The sequence below is a fragment of the Salminus brasiliensis genome, chromosome 10 (genome assembly GCF_030463535.1).
Source record: "Salminus brasiliensis chromosome 10, fSalBra1.hap2, whole genome shotgun sequence".
Classification (NCBI taxonomy): domain Eukaryota; kingdom Metazoa; phylum Chordata; class Actinopteri; order Characiformes; family Bryconidae; genus Salminus; species Salminus brasiliensis.
Genome location: NC_132887.1, coordinates 36668114 through 36687689, shown reverse-complemented (window position 1 = coordinate 36687689; position 19576 = coordinate 36668114). Strand labels below are relative to the sequence as shown.

The following is a 19576-nucleotide window of genomic DNA, read 5'->3' as shown; positions in this document are numbered from 1 at the left end:
CCTTTTGTTCCGACGAGGATGAAAAGAAACGTTCTCGTTCTTTTTCCTCCGCTTCTCCCGTGTCTCCGTGTGCTGCTGATGTAGCGTGCAGGGATGGGATTTTAACACCTGTCCACAAATCAGCACATTTGCCCTAATCCATTTGTTCTCCAACAAGAACTTCTTGTTTATTCCTTTTCTGGTTACAATGTCTCCGATCCCGCCTCCTGAACTGCTTTACAGCTGTTTGAAATGTGTCTTGGGTGCATTTACACCCGCATCTCCATGCAGGACATCCCTGTCCAGATATAATCCTGATGAACTACTATTTGGGATAAGGATCAAGGTTCAGGGCAGTCAACTGGAGAGCTCACACCCCAACACTTGATCTCGTCTGCACGTATGCTGGTTGGAGCTCACTGCCTTGCCTGCTGCATATAAACGCATGACCGCCGCCGCTTGGCCGGCGTGGATGCAGATCCCGTCCTGGTGACTCCCATTAATCCACATCAATGCACACGTCACCGCGGCTCTTCAACTTGCTGAATTAAATGCAGCGAAAATACTAAACTGCATGGCGTCCCTTCCAGGGGGTATTTCACAAAGCAGGGTTTCTCAGGAAATAAATAGAGCCATTCAGTGTAGCCCTCTTGTTTAGATATGGATGTGTTAGGGAGACGGCTGCGGACAGCGCTCAGGAGAGACCTCAGCAAATTGGGTGAGGACTCAAAGTGGCTCAGAGGTCCAGTGTGCAAAAACACTGTGGCCTGAGCCATGCCGCTTTGCCATCAGTGGCCGGAGTCCGAGAGAGCACAATGGTGCTCTCTCTTCCTCTCTCTCTCTCTCTCTCTCTCTCTCTCTCTTTCTCTCTCTCTCTCCTCATCACTTTTAAAGCGATGTTGGCCGACACGGGCATCTGTTGGCTGGTACAGCGGAGCTGGAGACCCGGTGCTGTCCTATGAGTGTGTCGGCTGCCCGGCAGCTTTGCATGTATCCCATGTAGTCTTGGGAGCACTGCTGGTGCTAGGGGGCGCTACGGATGGGTGGGTTAATTGTCAAATTGAAAATAATATAAATTTCACAGGGTTTGAGAACCTTAAGCAGAAGCTTAGCTGAAGCTTACTGTGTCTAATCAAGTAGGGCTTTAGCTTTTGGGTGTAAGACACACCGTAATTCCACCATCCTGTCCTGTTTTTATATGAAGGGTTCTCTAATGGTTCTTAATAAAATTGCAACAACTCAAGGAACCATTTAAAAGCTTAAATAGCTTTTTACCTGCTTAGCTTTCAAACGTCTTGTGTACTGCACTTTAGAAGGGTCCTATAGAGCACCAAAAGGGTCTTTACTGTTGTTATAAGCCTAGTAACACCTTTTTCAGGACTATAGCTTGACTTTAGCGTAACTGCTAATCCTGGCTAGGTACCAGTTTGGTGTTTTTTTACACTCTAGGAAAAGGATTCTTGAGGGGATCTACATAGATAACGTCTCTGAGACCTATTTAAATGCTAAAAGGATAAATGGTTACTTTGCATTGGTGGAAAACCTTATGTAGAACCCTTCCTAGATGTCAATCATCCTATAACCCTTACAAAATTATTTTATATAGACAAAGAAAAGGTTGCCACCATCGTTACGTGTCAAAGAACCTTCTTTAAGTAATATATAGAGTCCTTTTCGATTGGAGCGTCGCTAATAATTGTAGCTAGCTAGCTTATTTTGATGATTTTGCTAGCTAGCTAGCTAATGTTTGCACTGTTCTAATAGGTAGGTAGATGTAAGCTTGTAATCTAATCAATCTATGGTTGATCCACCCACACCGTGATCAGTTGGCGTTACTCTTGAAGGTAAAAGTGAGACTTGTCCAGTCGGACAGGCTGGACTATTGTCCAGTTAAATGTAGTGAACTGAGAAATCCTACAGTGTGAAACACTCCCTGGATTGAGAATGCGGAAAGCTATAACAGACCATTGACCGCTTATGAATACTACCCATCAGGTGTCTTGGAATAAGGCCGTCCCTCTAATTCACCAATGTATCATTTGAACGGTTTCAATTTCCAAATCTGACCTCAGATCAGCTCTCCTGCTCTCTGCTGTTTGACCCTTGGACTGCTTGAGTATGATTCTGAGCACATTGTGACTTGAACCAGACGCTAGTCTGCCTTCTGCGCTTCATCCGCAGCTAATCCAGCACTGACCCTGATGTTACGCTCTCACCATCAGCTTTAAATCAGACCCCCAACCCCCACCCCACCCCCACCTTGTACTTTCACTTACCGACCTCCTTATAGGTTTGCTATACAGTTACAGGTGCGCTGTACAGTTACAGACTCTAGCCCATCTCTTTGCCGGCCAGTTTCAGACCACAAGGCTACGGTTGACCTAACTTGATTATTGGGGTGGTGGTCCGTTCTCCAACACCCAACAATGTCTGGATAAGACTCCCTCTGTGGTCCGAAACTGACCGGCAGCAAGGCGGAACTGCAAGGTCGGGGTGTTCGGTGAGAGCGGCACCTCGATGTTCTTCTCAATGTCGTATCCGTATGGTAACACACTGGCTTTGATGTGCTGTTGTCATGACAATAAAACTGTGCGTATGATTCATAACCTTGTCTTGATGGTGTATGACTCTGAATCCCTGTGTATGGTGTGTGGTGTGTGTGCATGCTTTCTAAACCCCAGCTTTGCTAGTCCTGCTGATGGCTTTTTGCTTGCCTGTAGTGTGTGTGTGTGTGTGTGTGTGTGTGTACGATGTGTACGTCTTCTACGCCTGCTTCCAATGATGGTTGGATGTGACCTCACAAGCTACACCTTTCTGAACTGTCTCGCTTCACCCAGGAACTGCTCTCAGGTCGGGATGTTCTATAGTGTAGAGAACCGTAGCTCAGACGTAGTCATTGCATCAAGGCTAGGTGTGGTACTGCACTGCTGCTTTCCAACACTGGAGCACATGGTGAAGGTCTCTCTCTCTCTCTCTCTCTCTCTCCTCATTCTCTTGTCCTCCCTTGTTACCTTCTTCCCACCCCGTCTTCTTCTGCTCCCTACCCCTTTCCCTCCCTTGTTTCTTCTTTCCCTTCCTCCCTCCCTAATTGCCCCTCTCATTCCGACCCTCCTTCGTTCCCTCACCACTTCCTTGCCTCCCCCACTACCCCTTTCTCTGTCCTTTCTTTCCTTAATCCCTTGTTCTACCCTTCCTTATTTACTCTATCACATGTCTTTGTTCCCTCCTTCCCTACTTTTCATCCCGAACTCTATGCTCTCTCCTTACGTGCCCTCCTTCCTTCGTCCCCTTCATCGATTCCTCGGTCTCACTGTTCCCCGTCTCCATCCTGTTCCCTTGCTCTTTTACCAACCGCCCTCGTTCCCTCTCACACTCAATTGCTTTGTTCCCTCTTTGTTCCACCTTGTTCCCTCCCTCCTTCACTACTTCCAATTCCTCTCCCTCTCCCTGCACTTCACTCCCTGTCTTGCACCCTTACTCCATCCCCATCACCCTTATTCCCTCGCACCCTAAATTTGCCCTCCTTCATCTCCCTACCTCCCTCGTCCCCTCGCTACCACCCTCCGAAATTCCCACTCTCATTCCTCCCCTGCCTCACTACTTCCTCCCCTATTCCCTGTCCTCCTCTATGCTGGCCGTGTAGCTGAGGCTCTTCCGGTGCGTGAGGAGAGGGGCGCTTGTTTCCGTCTGGTTGGTCCAGGTGCTCAGTGTTTGCACCCAGTCTCCACTCAGCTGAGTAAGCAGCTGTGCTGTTGCAGCGTGGGGAAAGCCTGGGGTCCGCACTGCGACCGCTGCCCCCTGCCTGGGACAGGTAAGCTTCCATGAGACTCCTCCCTTACGTCAATCTGAAACCACCCCTCTGATCACTCCTCTCATCACCTCCCACACCGCTGTCGTCCATCTGCATGTGTGTGTGCCACTGCTCTGCTACGTAGATGCTTCTACACGCCATGGTTTTAGTGTCACCATCATACGTTTTCTTTTCATGTCCATGTCCACTGTGTGTGTGTGTGTGTGTGTGTGTGTGTGTGTGTCCATTTTATATATATATATATATATATATATATATATATATATATATATTATTTTGTTTGTCTTTGTAAACATTAGAATACAATATACACCAATCAGCCATAACGTAACGTTAACATAAGATAAAACCACCTGGCCCTCGTGCTGCCAAAACAGCTCTGACTCACCGAGGCACAAGATCTCTGAAGGCATGCCCTCATATCTGGCACTAAAGTGTTAGCAGCAATGTGAGGTTGTGAGGCCTCCAAGGATCAAAACAATGAGCCTTGCCCATGGTGCCCATGACCCTGTTGCCAGTTCACCTGTTGTCCTTCCTTGGATCACTTTTGGTAGGTACTGTCCACTGCAGACCGGGAACACCCCCTTGAGACCTGTCTGATGTTTGGGTGGTGTACTGACCCAGTCGCCTAGCCCTCACAATTTGGCTGTTGTCGTGGGCTCTAAGTGGCTCAGAGGTCTGTTGCGCTGTGACTATGGCCCAGGTCGTACTGCTTTGCCATCAGCGGCCAGAGAGAACAATTGGCTGTGCTTTTTCCAGGTGGGTAGATGGCACTCTTAGGCATTGTTGTTGTTTTGTTAGCTGGTGTGGCAGAGCTGGTGGCCTGGGCCTTTCCTCCTAGTGTGTAGGGTGCCTGGTGAGGGAGGCGGAGAATGGCTTTGCTTGTATCAGAGGAGACATGTGTCAAGTCCTTAGCCTCCTGCTGTGGGGAGCATTGCTAGTGCTAGGGGAAGCTACCAACAGGTAGAACAATTAGTAGCACGAAATTGAGAGAAAAAGGTGTGTGTGTGTGTGTATATATATATATATATATATATATATATATATATATATATATATATATATATATATATATATATATATATATATAGTTTCTCAGTATATAAAGTTTCTCAGATCTGAGCACTTTCCAGCTTCCAACACATCACCTTCAAGAACTGACTGTTCTCTTACTGCCTGTAAATCGGTGCCCTTGTAACCAGCTAATTGGTGTTCTTTACTTCACCTGTCGGTGGTTTATTGTTTTGGCTGATCGGTGTAGATTATTCTAAACCAGTAATACTGATATGAAGAGATTAGAATAACAAACATTCAAATGTGTGTATAATATATATGTGTGTGTGTGTGTGTGTGTGTATATATATATATATATATATATATATTTATATGTATGTATGTATGTATGTATATATTGAATGTATATATTTCATTTAGATTGTTGGGGCAATGACCATTTGCAGTCCCTGTCTTGCTTAAATGTCATTTTTTAGGGTAAACGGTGCTCATGTTTGACTTTGCGCCCCAACTGTGAAGAACAGCTGTGCCTGATGGCTAGTTTGCCGTTTTGTACCATTATAAACGTTCCTCATGAATTAGTATAAGACTTTGCTGTTAAAAAAAAAGGAAAGGAAAGAAAAGAAGCTCAGGAAGGCTGCGTTCGCATGTGCTACATGCTGTTGTGTTTGGCACCTTCCGTTCATCTGCTGGGTGCAGAACAAAAGAGCTTTGACGTTTCCACGCCCTTCATCTGCTCACTGGTGGGAGTTTCTGTTTGGTCTCATTACAAAAGATTTACTTTGTACTTGAAACGAGAACATTCTCGAAGAATAGGAGTAAAGCGGTACAAGCTCAGGGCCCTCTGATCCCGATCAGGACCTTCTGAGGGTGCCATATAGGGGCTCAATATATGGCCAAAGTGCAGGTGTTGTATTATTGTTGAACTATTGCCTCATAGTTCAGTTTAGTGGCACTTAATTATAAGATATGAGGTTTACTAAGATTTCATTGGGCTTCTAATGAACCTCCAATATTGTGCAGCCACAGTCCCCTGCTTCCACCCCCCTGAAAGACCCTCTAAAAGCTTCTAAAAAGGTTCGTCATGTCCTATTCCTCAGCACACAGTACAGGTATACCCTAAATGTGGAGGTGGAAGCGGAGACGTTCAAATGCAAGACTTTTTACTCACTGTCGTTTCGTCGCATGTGCTGTCTGACCCTTCCTCCATGTTCAAACAGTGACCCCAAATGACCACTGTCCTGTCTTGCACTTGAGAATGCTTCCACGCCAAGGGAAAACACACCCTACTCACTTCCCCTACTCCCTTCCACCTTGGAGTCCAAGAAACAGGGTTTAGTCTAGAGTTATTGTTGCCTTCGTGTTCAACCCTGGACCCCCATAGCCCCCAAACTAGTGGAAGTGTGTAGGGTAAGTGAGAGGAGGAGCTGTGGGGCAGGTGACTGCATATTTTTCAAAGGAGTTTTGCATTTCATAAACACTGTCTGTGTCTCTCAGCTGCATTTAAGGAGATATGTCCTGGCGGCATGGGCTACCATGTCACCACCCCGTACGTCTACAAGCCCAAACCTCCCCCAGCCAACCCCCGCAACCAGCCGGACACCCACGGGCAGGTCAGACCAACCATCAGGCACCAGGAACCTGTAACAGGGGTCCTGCCACTGCCCTTCCCCACCCTACAGCAGCCTGTGGAGGCTTTCAGCTTCACCGAGAGACAGCTGCCCATTGTACCAGGTGAGCATGGGACGCTGGCTTTTGAAGAATTTTTCCAGATTTTACAATTTACATATTGTTATCGTTTGCATGTTATTATGAATGAACATATTGCATTATTCAACCCCTTCAGCCTAGTGCTTGGTAGAACCACCTTGGCTGCAATATCAGCTCCCTGCCTGCTGGGGTGAGCTTCTACCAGCTGTGTCCTTGAGTTTAGGATCATTGTCCTGAAGAACAGTTGAAGGTTCCTCCGAGCTTTAGTTTAGTTTTTACTGCAGACTAAAGAAGGTTGACCTCATAGCTGGCAGCGCCACAGCATGCCTAGCCGCTGCTGAGGACAAGCATTCCAAGCATGATGCTGCCACCCCCATGCTTCACGGCTTGGATGGTGTTTGTTGAGAAAAGAGCAATGTTAGGTTTGTTGGCCAAAAAGCACCAGAAACTTTGGGGTTGAGCCACTTAATTTTCAGTTTTCTTCAAGTTTAGCTTCCACAGCACAGGGATGAAATTCTTCTGCAAACTGCATTGTTTTAGTTACCAATCTCTTAGTCTTTTAACGTAAAATATGATGTAATTCAGATAATTTCAATAACTTTCTGAGTTTTGAAGGGGTTGAGTTTTAAGAATGAGGAAATGAAGTGTGGCCCCACATACTGACCCTTTTTGAAATGGCTGTCCACCGTCTTCACTGATGGGACAGATGGGACATGACAAGCTGATAAAAATGATTTGTAAAGCAGCTGTCCGATATTCTCAGTACTAAAGCACCAGCACATGCTGCTTAATAAATGTCTGACCGTAATGGGGGGATAGTGTAGTAGTAGTAGTCTTTGTTCAGTCAGAATTTGGAATTGTGAAGCATTTCTTTAGTGGGAAAATGCTGCACCACTGGTCTGAGGTCAGTATTTCACCAGGCCTTCTAGGAATTTGCAGTTTGAGTGTAATACAGCTTAGATTTACACTTTATTTTAATGGTTCCCAGAAGCTGATGATACACACAATGTCACATCAGTGTTTGGCGCTACACAGGGGCTTGGCACAGAGGAAGAGGATGGGCTTCTATAATGGCCTGCCAGTTTTCCATTGTGCTCGGTGGACAATTTAATATATAGGACAGATCTTCCTTTGTCCTTACTCACTCACTCACATACACTCTCTCTCTATCTTTTTCTTTTTCTCTCAGATGAACACACATACTTTTGTTTTATTATGTAAAGGTCACCATATATACCAACATTTAATCCCATATGTATTATATCTGTAGATATATACGGTATGTAAGTGCTTCTATACTAATATTAGCATGTTCCTTATGTAATTAAATAATAAATTATACAATTATTAAATTAAGTCAGTAGCATTTTGTTGGCTTTTACATTGTGTTTGTCCAATTGTTTACTTTTTCTCCCAGTGCCAATTAACCCACCCATTCATAGCCCCCCCAGTACTATCAGTGCATGCTCCTGACACTAGGAGGGTAAGGACCACCGCCTCTTTTCGAACAGGAGGAAAGCACCAGGTCCCCAGCAGGTCCATCACACCACCTAACAGACGCCTGTGCCAACCGGCGTCACTTATAAGTGATAATGGGAAAGAGGGCGCGGCCAATTGTGCTCTCTTAGACTCCGTCCGCTGATGACAAAGGGGAATGGCTCGGGATTTGAACTCGCAACCCCGGTGGCCACTGAGCCACATTGAGCCCCTTTTTTTAGTAGGCTGAACAAGTCTCCACAAAGGGGCGCTGTTAGTACTTCTGGTGCTTCACGTCAGTGATACTGTGTCACCCCCAGAAGAACAGTCTGCCACTCTAACCTCCACCTGAATAGCCCTCACAGTCAGTCCCTTTGACTTCCAGTCTTAAATGACGGCCAATTCCAGACCCTCTGTGCAGTTGCACAGTTCTCTTCCTCCATGCTCTCGAACAATACTCACCATTCAACTTTTACTACCGCCCCCCCCCAAAAAAAGCAGTCCATAAAGCCTTTGTGCCTCTGAAATACGAGGTAGCCTTGGCTTTAAGCGCAAGCGTGAGCGGGATGGCTGCGACTTTTATTAACATTTCATCCCTGGGTAGTAATTTCACAGCTCAAAGTCACATTCAGACGGCTCAAGGTGATGCTCCCGGAGCTTCGTGAATGGAATGGTTTTATAATACGGCACTCAAAGAGTAACTTCTACACCATATGCCTGTTTTGGAAGGTTCATGCGAGAGCTCAGCATCAGAAGTAGGTGTGTGGGGGTCAAGACGTCTCTGCGACTGCCGGGTTCACTCCTGCAGTGCAAAGCGTAAAATACCTCATGTTTGCATGTATGTCTGCGAGAGGCCTGATGCCTTTTGTTCTGTGTTTTTGTGTGGTTTCCTATCAAATTACGGTGTGCAGTGGCCACAGCGGCTCCGGAGCAGGTAGGTTGGGTGTCCGTCTGCCTGCGCAAAGGCCGTACGCAACGGCGCGGCAATGAAGCGTCAGTGCATGCACCTACATGGCAACATGAAGCAATAGGAAGCAGGATACCAGCTGCAGCAGCTGCAGACGCATGAGGCAGCAATGCTAAATACTTAAATGCGTTCAGCTCCTGCAGAGTGTGCTTGCGTATGTGTGTGTATGTGAACCTGTAAGACAGGGATGTCCAGTCTCACCCACCAACGACTGAGTGGCTGCAGGTTTTCACTCCTGCAGCCTTTGCGGATACGACTGGACACCCCTTCTGTTAGACGTTGACTTTCTGGACTCTAGAAGAAGGATAGAGAGGCAGACGGTCAAGTTTGCCAGTTATCCAAAATGTAGATTGCAAAGATAGACATGTTTGAGGTGCGCTTCTTAATATGCTGACAGCTCAGGTCATCAGGCCATCCTTAGTTACGAGGGGGTGGGGGCTGGGGGCGTGTGACTGAGAGATGAGGTCTAGAAGGCTGTTCTACTGGTTATTGCTCGCCTTCCACTTGGCTGTAGAATCTCATTTAAGCTTTTTTCCCCACCATAACCGCCGCCGTCCTGCTCTGCTGTTTACTGCAGCTTCGGCATGAGCTGTGTGCATGACAGAGAGAGAGAGAGAGAGAGAGAGAGAGAGTCAGCGAGAAAAGCAATGAGAGAGAAAGATGCAGCCTATGCCGCTTACATCGCTCATCGCTCTTACATTCTTACATACATTTGCCTCCGACTCCAGCAGATCAGTACACTTACTGTGGGTATGTGTTTGTTTCTGTGTGTGTATGTATGTATGTGTGTGTGTGTGTGTGTGTTTGTCTTTTTGAAGGAGCTTTCTTCCTCTGCTGGTATTGATAGGTCTATAGTAGAGCAGCATCAGCTGTCTCCTGGTGTGTCCACCATACCCATGGAGCCTGCATACCCAGGTGTTTAACACACACAAATCCCTCACTTTTACCTGCCCCCGATGATCTGACCCTGTTCACAGGGTCTCACACGGCGAGAAAACTCTTGAGTTGATTGATTTGTAGATCTCTGTAGTCGACGTCGACGTCATGTTAACTCAGGTCAGGTCTGAGCAGTTTTTCTTTGAGAATAATGAATGGATTTATTGAAATCCAAGATGCTGGTCGAGTCTCAAGCTTTAAGTCTGAGGCGAGTCTCGAATCTCAGAGTGAGTCTTAGTCAAGTCTGAAGTCTCCTTGTGGGTGCGACTTGTGTCTCAGGTCTCTTGGTCCAGGTCTGCGTTGAGTCCTTGGGTGCGAATCTGGGTTCCTGAATGCAAGGCCTAGGTGAGTCTCAAGTCCCTGGATAAGAGGCCAAAGTCTTGAGTGTCTGAACGTGAGTCTGAATCAAGTCTCTGGGTGTGGGTGTGATTCATGTCTCAAGTCTCTTTGTTTTAAGTCCCTGGGTGCGAATCTGAGTTCAATCTCGAGTCCCTGGATGCATGTTTTAGTCGAGTCTCAAGTCTGAAGTGAGAGTCTGAGTCAAGTCTAGAGTCTCTAGGTGCAAGTCTCAGTCGAATATGGAGTGTTTTGTTGAGTTTCTGATTCCTGAGTCTTTGTGTATGTGTCTGAAATGAGTTTTAAGTCCTTGGGTGAGAGTCCAAGTCAAGTCTTGGATCTCTAGGTGTGAGTAAGAGTCGGGTCTTAATTGTGTAGATGCCTGTCAGGGGCAAGAAGTCTGAAGTCTCTTGTGCTGAGGGTCCAAATCAGGTCTCTGTGATGCAGTTGTAGTTAAGTCTGAAGTCTGGTGGACGAGCCTCGAGTCCAAGTGGAGTCTCGAGTCTCTCTGTGAAAGTTTAAGGTAAGTCTCAAGGTTCTGCATGCAGTTCTGTATCACGACTCCAGATGCAAGTGTCAATACGGTCTTGAGTCGCTGAGGTGTGAATGTAGTCTCAAGACTGGTGGGAGTTTTGAGGCTATGGGGTGCGAGTCAGATCTTGGGTCTACATAAGTAGAGTATCAAGCCTCTGGGAGTCTGAGTCAAGCATCAAGTTGCAGGGTGTGAGTGTGATAGTGGGTTGAGTCTCAAGGTGTTGAGATGTGGGTCCGAGTTGAGTCTCAAGGTGTTGAGATGTGGGTCCGAGTTGAGTCTCAAGGTGTTGAGATGTGGGTCCGAGTTGAGTCTCAGGGTGTTGAGATGTGGGTCCGAGTTGAGTCTCAGGGTGTTGAGATGTGGGTCCGAGTTGAGTCTCAGGGTGTTGAGATGTGGGTCCGAGTTGAGTCTCAGGGTGTTGAGATGTGGGTCCGAGTTGAGTCTCAAGGTGCTGAGATGTGGGTCCGAGTTGAGTCTCAGGGTGTTGAGATGTGGGTCCGAGTTGAGTCTCAGGGTGTTGAGTTGAGTCTCAAGGTGTTGAGATGTGGGTCCGAGTTGAGTCTCAGGGTGTTGAGTTGAGTCTCAAGGTGTCGAGATGTGGGTCCGAGTTGAGTCTCAAGGTGTTGAGATGTGGGTCCGAGTTGAGTCTTGAGGCGGCTGGTTGCAAATCTCAGTTGAATCTCAAGCCTCTGGCTACAAGTCCAAGGAATCGCTTACCAGAGAGCACAGTAGTGGCAATTTATGGAAAGACCTTCATTTTTCTTAAAGGGAAAAACTGCTTAGAACGTCCATGTCTGACTACAGAACCACAATGTGATTTCAGTACACAGATGCACAGCAGCAGGGTTCCTTGCCAAGCATAGTTCTCCAGGGCCAAGTCCCAAGGTAATGTCATGTAAATCTGCAGAGCTATGCATCAAGCAAACATTGATCAGCTGTCTTGTAACACCAGGGAGTGACGAGACCCAAACAGTACTGGACCGGAACCAAAAGTAGTGCAAAGATCGGTTGGCAGAATTTTAACGATGTGATCTCCCTGGTTGTTCCTTACAGGCTCTCTGCAGTTGGTCTCTTCTTTATGAAATGTGCAATTGGCCCATAATTAGAAGTACTAACGATACTTGCGATGTGCTCAGGAGATGTTATCATATTGTAATTTATCACAATATCAGTAGTTTTGCTGCCTTATCTCATGCCTCTTTACTTTTCTTTCCACTCTCTTCTCTTCCTTCTTGTTGCCTCCCACTTTCCAGAGGTGGTGGAGAAAACCTCGCCGGCAGCTCCTGTAGCCATCTTGCCGTCCAGCGCCAGCCAGGACATCTCCCCCACTCAGTTGGCAGGTAGGACTGACTTTTCAACAATATCTCGCACATTTGAACACGATCACTGATGTCAGTGGGGTAGCATAAATAATGGACCATTAAAATGAAAGGCATTTCTCGGCCACCCTCTACCCCACTCATCATTGGTGTTGTGGGTTGTTTTTTTTTTTTTGCTTGTTTGTTTTCACATCTGTAAGTATATGGGAAGACGTCTACTTCAACGACTGCAGAGAAAGAATCTTCATGGTCAAGCCATGGATGGTAGTGGCATCACCAGGGACTGAGCTCATAATGACTAAATGGCAGACGCTTACACAGTTATAGCACTGAAAGGGGCCAGACATGAACTTTAATTGCACTTATGCAGTTGTTCTCGTGTTCTTATCTCTGAGACTGAAGGAAAGATCATCAGTACTCATTCAGATCATTGAAATACTTTAGGTACTGGTTGATTTACCATATCTTTCCTCTATATCATCTGGGCACCTTTACTGAATCTTCTACTTCCTTTTTGAGTCTTGGTTCCTTGCAGATGTTCTTCCTTATGGTCATGGAGAGTTTCTCCTATAAGGGTCTTGCTTCCACTCAGTGGTTCTTCCTCATGGTCCTAGAGGGTTTCTCCTATAAGGGTCTTGCTTCCTCTCAGTGGTTCTTCATCATGGTTCTAGAGAGTTTCTCCTATAAGGGTCTTAGTTCCTCTCAGTGGTTCTTCCTTATGGTCCCAGAGAGTTTCTCCTATAAGGGTCTTGGTTCCTCACAGTGTTTCTTCTTCATGGTCATAGAGAGTTTCTCCTATAAGGTTCCTGGTTCCTCTCAGTGGTTCTTCATAGAGAGTTATTCCTATAAGGGTCTTGCTTCCTCTCAGTGGTTCTTCCACATGCTCCTACAGAGTTTCTTATTTTTCCTCTTAGTTCCACTCAGTGGTCCGTCCTCATGCTCTTAGAGAGTTTCTGCTCTGTGGGACTCCTAGCTATGGAAGACTGTAGCATCATTTTTGGAGTCTACTACCAATGGTCAAGCCAGTGCTCAGACAATTGCACCAGTTGCTTTTAACCTGAGGAAAAGATCATCAATGCATGACTTTTGAGCTGTCTGAGTCTGATGAAGGTTAAAGTAGTACTTTAGTAATACCTTAAATTAAAGTACTGCTTTCCAACCCTGCTCCTGGAGAACCCCCTGCCCTAGACAATGTAATGTTTTCTCTGCTCCCAACACCTGATGCAGCTATACAGTTCTTGAACAGGCCCACCCTGACGCTGAAGTAGATGTGCTGCAGCAGGAAAACCCCAGGACCACGAGTAGGAGCCTATGCATTAAAATATGTGAATATGTTGGTTTATACAACCAGATGCTTTCCAGCCATTCCCATGGTCTCCATTCCAGAAATACACTGAGTGAATGAATGCAGGGACAAGTCAGAGAGCCTATATATCTGGGTCACACCCATCCTTTTCCTCCCCTTCTCTTCTATTTGCTGAAGAGTATTTGTGCTCTTCTCTTATTCTGAGTGTCCACATGTTTCCCCGGTCAGGGGCAGAAATAGAGGATTGAAATACACTTGTTAAATGCATCTCTCCCTAATGTCCTTGAGTCTGACTCGCTGTCTTTCTCCCTTTCTCGCTGCCTTCTGTCACCTATATTTACAGACAGACTCTGCGTTGTCATAAAATGACCGCATGCCTCTAAACGCTTCCTTTAAAATAGCCAGCGTCAATCAGCGTGGCTATGTGGAATCTCCCGTCCCACCCCAATAAACAGGGTTTCCTTTTCGGACGTGTCAATCTCCACGACATTATTGGGGCCCTCAGCTTGTTTTAGACCCTCGTTGCTGTGGTTATTTCCACCAGCGGGGTGCCAACTGCGCCGCACCATGCTGTAACTAAGCAATGCGTGCTGCTTGTTTTTATTTGGGCGTTGTGTGGACGGGGCGGGCATCCAGGGAGTGTCCAAGAGTGTGCGTCTGTTAGCTGCTAGTATGCTGGTGCAGGGCTCGGAAGAGGCCGCAAAAGCCATACGAACCAATCAGGAAGCCGCGAAGATATTTCTGCTCAGTTGCACTAGGCAGATGTCCAAACATCTCCCCTCCCTCCCTCCCTCCCTCCCTCTTTTTCTGGAAGGTGACACCATATTAAACGCCCACAGAAATGTAATGGGGATTGCTGATGACAGATGTTCAATAAACTAAACAGTGTAATTGGTGGAGGCTGTGCCATCTTTATTTAACCGTCCTTACTCTCCACCGCTGAGCCATATCCACATCACAAGTGTCCCATAAATCTGCCAGAAATGTGTTAAATCATTTGTTCTTCAGCTATTTTTAGGTTCAGCTATCTTCAGCTTACTTTCGTAAATCACGTGTACAGGTGCAGGTGTAGGCACTTTTAGCTCTGGGCTAAATAGAAGAATCCAACCTTTTTTTAGTGTACCATGCAAAGGATTGACCACCTCAAGACATTCGAGCCTGCAGATAACTTTCACCCAGGTCTCAGACCGTGACTAGCTTGTCATGGCTATGGCTTGTTCACAGGTGACTAGACCAGGTGATGCAAACCCTGCAAACCTTACCCCAACAATCAGCAGCCATGGGCTCCTCTAAGCAGCTGCCTAGCACTCGAAACATTAAAGTAAGAGATGCCCACAAAGCTGGAGAGGGCTGTGAGAAATGTTTGTGGACACCCTTTTTAAAGAACGCCTAAGTTACACCTGTTGCTGACTCAGCACTGCCAACCGAACAGGAATCTCTGGAGCAGATAAACGTGAGTCTAGTGGGCTAGATGGGTATAAAGCCCACCCAGCATTGAGCTCTTTGTGTAGTCTGTAATTAAGTAATTTATTTTCTTTGTCTTTCTGCAGAGGTGGATGAGTGTATGGTCAGTCCCGATATTTGCGGCCCAGGCTTCTGCTACAATACAGCGGAGAGTTACAGCTGCATCTGCAACGAGGGCTACAGGTTAGACGACGAGGGCAACACGTGCATAGGTGAGAGACCACCGGCCTGAATTCCTTTTCTTTTTTAATTTTGTTTCTTTTTTTAAATTGTTTTTTATCTGCATTTACATTGCATTCACAACAAGCAACCGAATCAATGGCTTTGCTGTTCAACGTATTGATCTCTCAATTGATCGCTGTTGTTTTGAGACAAACACTTGTTTGCCTATTTGGCTGAGTGCTCAGTTACCAATCAGTGGGACATTTGCCCTCCAATCTTGACAGACATTGACGAGTGTGCAGACAGTCCGGATCTGTGCTCTAACGGCCGCTGCAAGAACACCCCCGGAAGCTTCCTGTGCGTGTGTCACCTTGGCTTCATTCCGGATGAGGAGGGCACCAGCTGCATTGGTGAGCCGACGACAATGTTACTACACTAATTCCCTCTCTACCACAGCAATTTTATTATTTGTACTACATGAATTCATTTGAGTCTTTAGATGGCAGCAGAGGCCATCTCACATCGGACAAATCGGCTGCAAATGTACTTCTGGGTTGATAGCACTGTTAGCACTGCATAGATACAGCAGGATTTCGTACCCGTATTTGCAGTTATTTAATCAAGATACTGTAAAAAAACAGGTTTGAGAGCACACCTGGCTTTACTCGCTCCTGATGGGTAGGATGCCCCTCTCTCTGCTACCATTATTTAGCGTGATGCTAGTCAATGGAGTTGTCTTTTAGCCCTTACCGATCCAAACTGTGCTCTGAATGAGCTTGCATATTCACTGTGGGGGAAGAAAAAAAAAAAAACATAGCGCATCCAACAAGAACCAAAATTAAGAATTTTATTACATATAACTTTAGGAGAAGGACCACACCCATAACCCCTACTTCTACAGGTCTTCACTTTGCGCCCACCTATTCACCGTCTCCTCCCTCTTCTTAAGACCACCACTCTAACATGGGGGCCAGGCTACAGAAAAGCTGTGTATGTGTGTGGAACCAGTGAAATACATTGGTAGTTCTACATTCTGCATCTATTTAAGATGAACATGCTGTAACCAGTTCGAACCACCGAGCCAACTTACCAGGGTCCACCTCTGGGCCTGTGAAAAAGAAATTGCACAGATCTGTTCTAATTGTCATACTTGAAAGCTTTTTAATTACGCTCTGGCCAATAGGGGGAGCAGTCCACTCCCTGCTTGACCTAAACTCCACCGATGGTGTTTTTCCTTGTGGCCCATTACTACCACTCCTTCCCTCTTGGTTCTGAGTGCAGTGCAGAGGAAGTTTATTTCTGGGCCGCTAAAGCCCGATCCAGCTGCTGGTCCTGCCCTCAGAATGCACTAAATGTAGCCTGCCTGCTGCTAGCTGGGTTAGCAGGTTAGCGGATGAGGGTTGGGAGCTGGATCGTAATGACCGCTGTCCCAGCTGTTAGATGACCACAGCGCTCCACGTCGCGTGTGGAAGTGTTTCTCCATCGCTGGGTTCACCTTGAAAATGCATTTTCACCACATGTTGGTGAATTTAGAGGGGATTTTCAGAAGCTCAGGAACTTCCCCCAGGACCTAACGTCTCAAGCTTAGCTGCTACCTCTGAACTTCAGTGCAGGTCACAATACAGCTTGTCCTCATTTCAAAAAGCTCTGAAATAACTGGATGGTTCTTTGGAGAACCATATGGGTAAATGAAATGAGTGTGAAGAACCTTTTGACAGTTTAATGAACCTCTATATTTAAATTTGGGGGTCCCAGGTAGAATCTTTGAAGTAGCATAGACTCTTTACATTGTGGTTCTTTTTCAGACATGCTGCTTCAAGGAACTGAAAAGTGGTTCTTCCAGGAGAAACCGAAAGTGGTTTGTCCTTGGCAGTGTCCCCCAAACACATTTTGGTTCCTAAAAAGCCCCTTTTGAAGAAAGAAACGTCTGGTTCTGGAAGGAAGGGTCTTTAAGGAAGGGTTTGTCAGGGAACCAAAATGGGCTTTTTAGGAAAATAGTTCCTTTAAGATCTGTTTTCAGATGGTTTCAGGAGACAGAGGTTCTGAAACCAGTCCATATTTGTGCTCTATCCCTATGTATTGTGACTGGTTAAAACAAGAATCTGGGCCATCTCGAGGGCGGGGTGGTCGCTGGTGGCCTAAGACCCTAAGGCATCACTCACAGAACCCTTTGTAGCACCCTCAAATATAAAAGTTGCCTTTACCTGTAGTTTTTTTTTTTTCTGTGAGCTCTGAAACCTTGCAGATGATCTTTCAAGAACAGCATGAAACAATAACTGGTATGAATATTTGATTTCTATGGAAGCTCATAGTTTATCCTGGAGAGCAGTTCTTCTTTATGTTTCCACCGTTCTCCTTCTTTCCATCGCTCCATTTGACATCTGTTAAAGGAGAGACAATGCAGCCCACCCAAGGCCAAAGAAATCCCTGGATATTCTCTGCAGAGTTGATTTAATGAATATTGTGCTCTCTCTCTCTCTCTCTCTCGCTCTCTCTCTCTTTCCCCACCTCTACCTCTCTCTCTCTGACAGATGTGAATGAATGTGAGGTTCCTCGTATGTGCCCTGAGAACAGTCTGTGCGTGAACACGCTGGGATCCTACAACTGCCGACTCTGTGGTAGCGGTTACAGACTGGGCCAGAGCGGACAGTGTGAAGGTACCGATCCACTCGCCACACTGGCTACTTTCTCTGATCAAGGGCACTCTTTTCAACAGCATCCCTCACTTCACTACTTCATCTGAACAAACCGCAGTCCTGAAGGACTCGTTTTTATGGAATCAGTTAAAGAACTCTTTGTAAATAATACACACTGGTTTAAATGAGGCCTGTTGCAAAAGCTTGTTGCAGCTTTTTGTTTTTGTTGTTTTTTTTTTTTGTTTTTTTTTACAAGACCTTTTTTTTTACAAGCAAATTGACGCCAGCTGATTGAAATTTTCAAGCTTTATTCCAATTCTCGGACTCTTTAAACTTTGTACTGACTCTCATTAAACGTGGGTCCTCTTAAGCAACTGTCTGAAGATCTGAGAACTTCAGTAACCAGTGCTCTCGAGACATATTAGAAGACAGACAAGTGCTTTTAGCTTGTAGTTTCTACAGTACGGAGTCTGAGAGAGCACAGTTTGCTGGTGCAGTGGGGTGTCTGCTGCACAGGGATGCCGCATTGGCTGCAGTTTGGAAAAAAGCCGGTGGCTGGTTTGCATGTATCAGAGGAGACATGGGTCCTTACCCTCCTAGTGTCAAGTCCATTACTAGTGCTAAGGGGAGCTAAAAACTGGTGGGTTAACTGGGGGGAAAACAGGGGGAGAAATTTGACAAAGACATGTCAATAAACGCTTGATGACTTCTACCACATGATCATTTAGTCATTCCAAATATACCTAGAAACCAGCATGGACTACCTGAAGGGACACAACGTCAGGGCATGACAGATGCCTGATGTCTGTAGTGGAAGACGTTCCACACGTGATCCTCATTGAAACTCCTGGTTTCATATTATGAGAATCTGAAAGACCTCTTGACCCTGTTAAGGAGCATTAATGATCGCTAATGGACGATCTGGACGATCTGGACGAACAGTGCGAAGGAACCATCTGCTAGCTCTGTTGCTGGAGTGTGTTTTCGGCAGTTAAGGTGTTTTTCTTTCAAACCACTTCATTAATTACAGAGCGACGCCGCGTCCCAAGACAGAGGGACCGGATGAGCCCCACCCAGGCCGCTTGTTTCACTCTCACCTCTCTGTGGGACAGCAATAATAGCCATCAATAAGAACAGCTCTCTGCCAGATAGTGAGCCGCCTTGGCCAAAGAGTCACCGCGAAGCTGCCAAATAGTGGGCTGGATGGATGAGGCGGTGCTGTCAGACACTGAAGCTAGCTTTCCTGCTTGCTTAGTCTTCTGTGCATTCGTCTCTTCCTGTGCTCAGCGTTCTTTGTCTTGTCATTTATTGCTGTGTGTCTCACTCTCACTCTCTCTCTGTCCTGCTTTCCCTTCTCTTCACAGACGTGGACGAGTGTCAGAATGGGAGTGTGTGTCCGTCTGGTCTCTGCTATAACACTCTTGGTTCATACATGTGCAGCCCCTGTCCTGAGGGATTCCAGGGCAAGGATGGCCAGTGTGTAGGTAAGGCACTGAAGAGGTAGAGGTGCATGTTGGAAATCCTACCTGCCGCCTTCTTTACCTGTATATGTGACCCTCAGCCCACCACAAACACTATCTTCGGCATACAAATTGCACCCAAATGATGGATCCACCCCTCTAGTCTTCACAGAAAGGAAAGTGAGTGGAAGGCAGAATGAAGAAGTGCTTCTTGGACGTTACCTGTGTGGGGAATATGTGTGCCCTTGTCTTTATCGGTTCAATCTAGAAGTCCCACCTGGGGACAGACTTAATGGTTTTACTCCCCTCCAACTCTCCACCAGTTCTGTATGAGCTGACTGTGCTGGCCTCTGCTTCTCTGACCCACTGAAAGATCATAAAACTTATAGGGCCAACGTGCGCTGGAAATTCACACAGTTATGAGGGCTATAAATCTTGTGTGTCCAGCACTAATGTTGTAGTTAG

At 46.3% G+C, this 19576-nt stretch overlaps 1 protein-coding gene across 7 annotated transcripts in view; it reads left to right on the top strand.

Annotated features, from left to right (window-relative positions):
* Positions 1-19576, top strand: part of ltbp1 (latent transforming growth factor beta binding protein 1) — a 133592-nt gene that overhangs the window by 80785 nt on the left and 33231 nt on the right. For 5 of the 7 annotated variants that reach the window (XM_072689978.1, XM_072689977.1, XM_072689974.1 and 2 more), the window contains exons 11-19: positions 3623-3790; positions 6302-6538; positions 8902-8924; positions 9776-9872; positions 12018-12104; positions 14940-15065; positions 15300-15425; positions 17547-17672; positions 19016-19135. In XM_072689978.1, the coding sequence (XP_072546079.1) occupies positions 3623-3790; positions 6302-6538; positions 8902-8924; positions 9776-9872; positions 12018-12104; positions 14940-15065; positions 15300-15425; positions 17547-17672; positions 19016-19135 (1110 nt within the window). The remainder of the gene's footprint in view (positions 1-3622; positions 3791-6301; positions 6539-8901; positions 8925-9775; positions 9873-12017; positions 12105-14939; positions 15066-15299; positions 15426-17546; positions 17673-19015; positions 19136-19576) is intronic. The other 2 variants (XM_072689976.1, XM_072689973.1) reach the window with 2 other exon arrangements.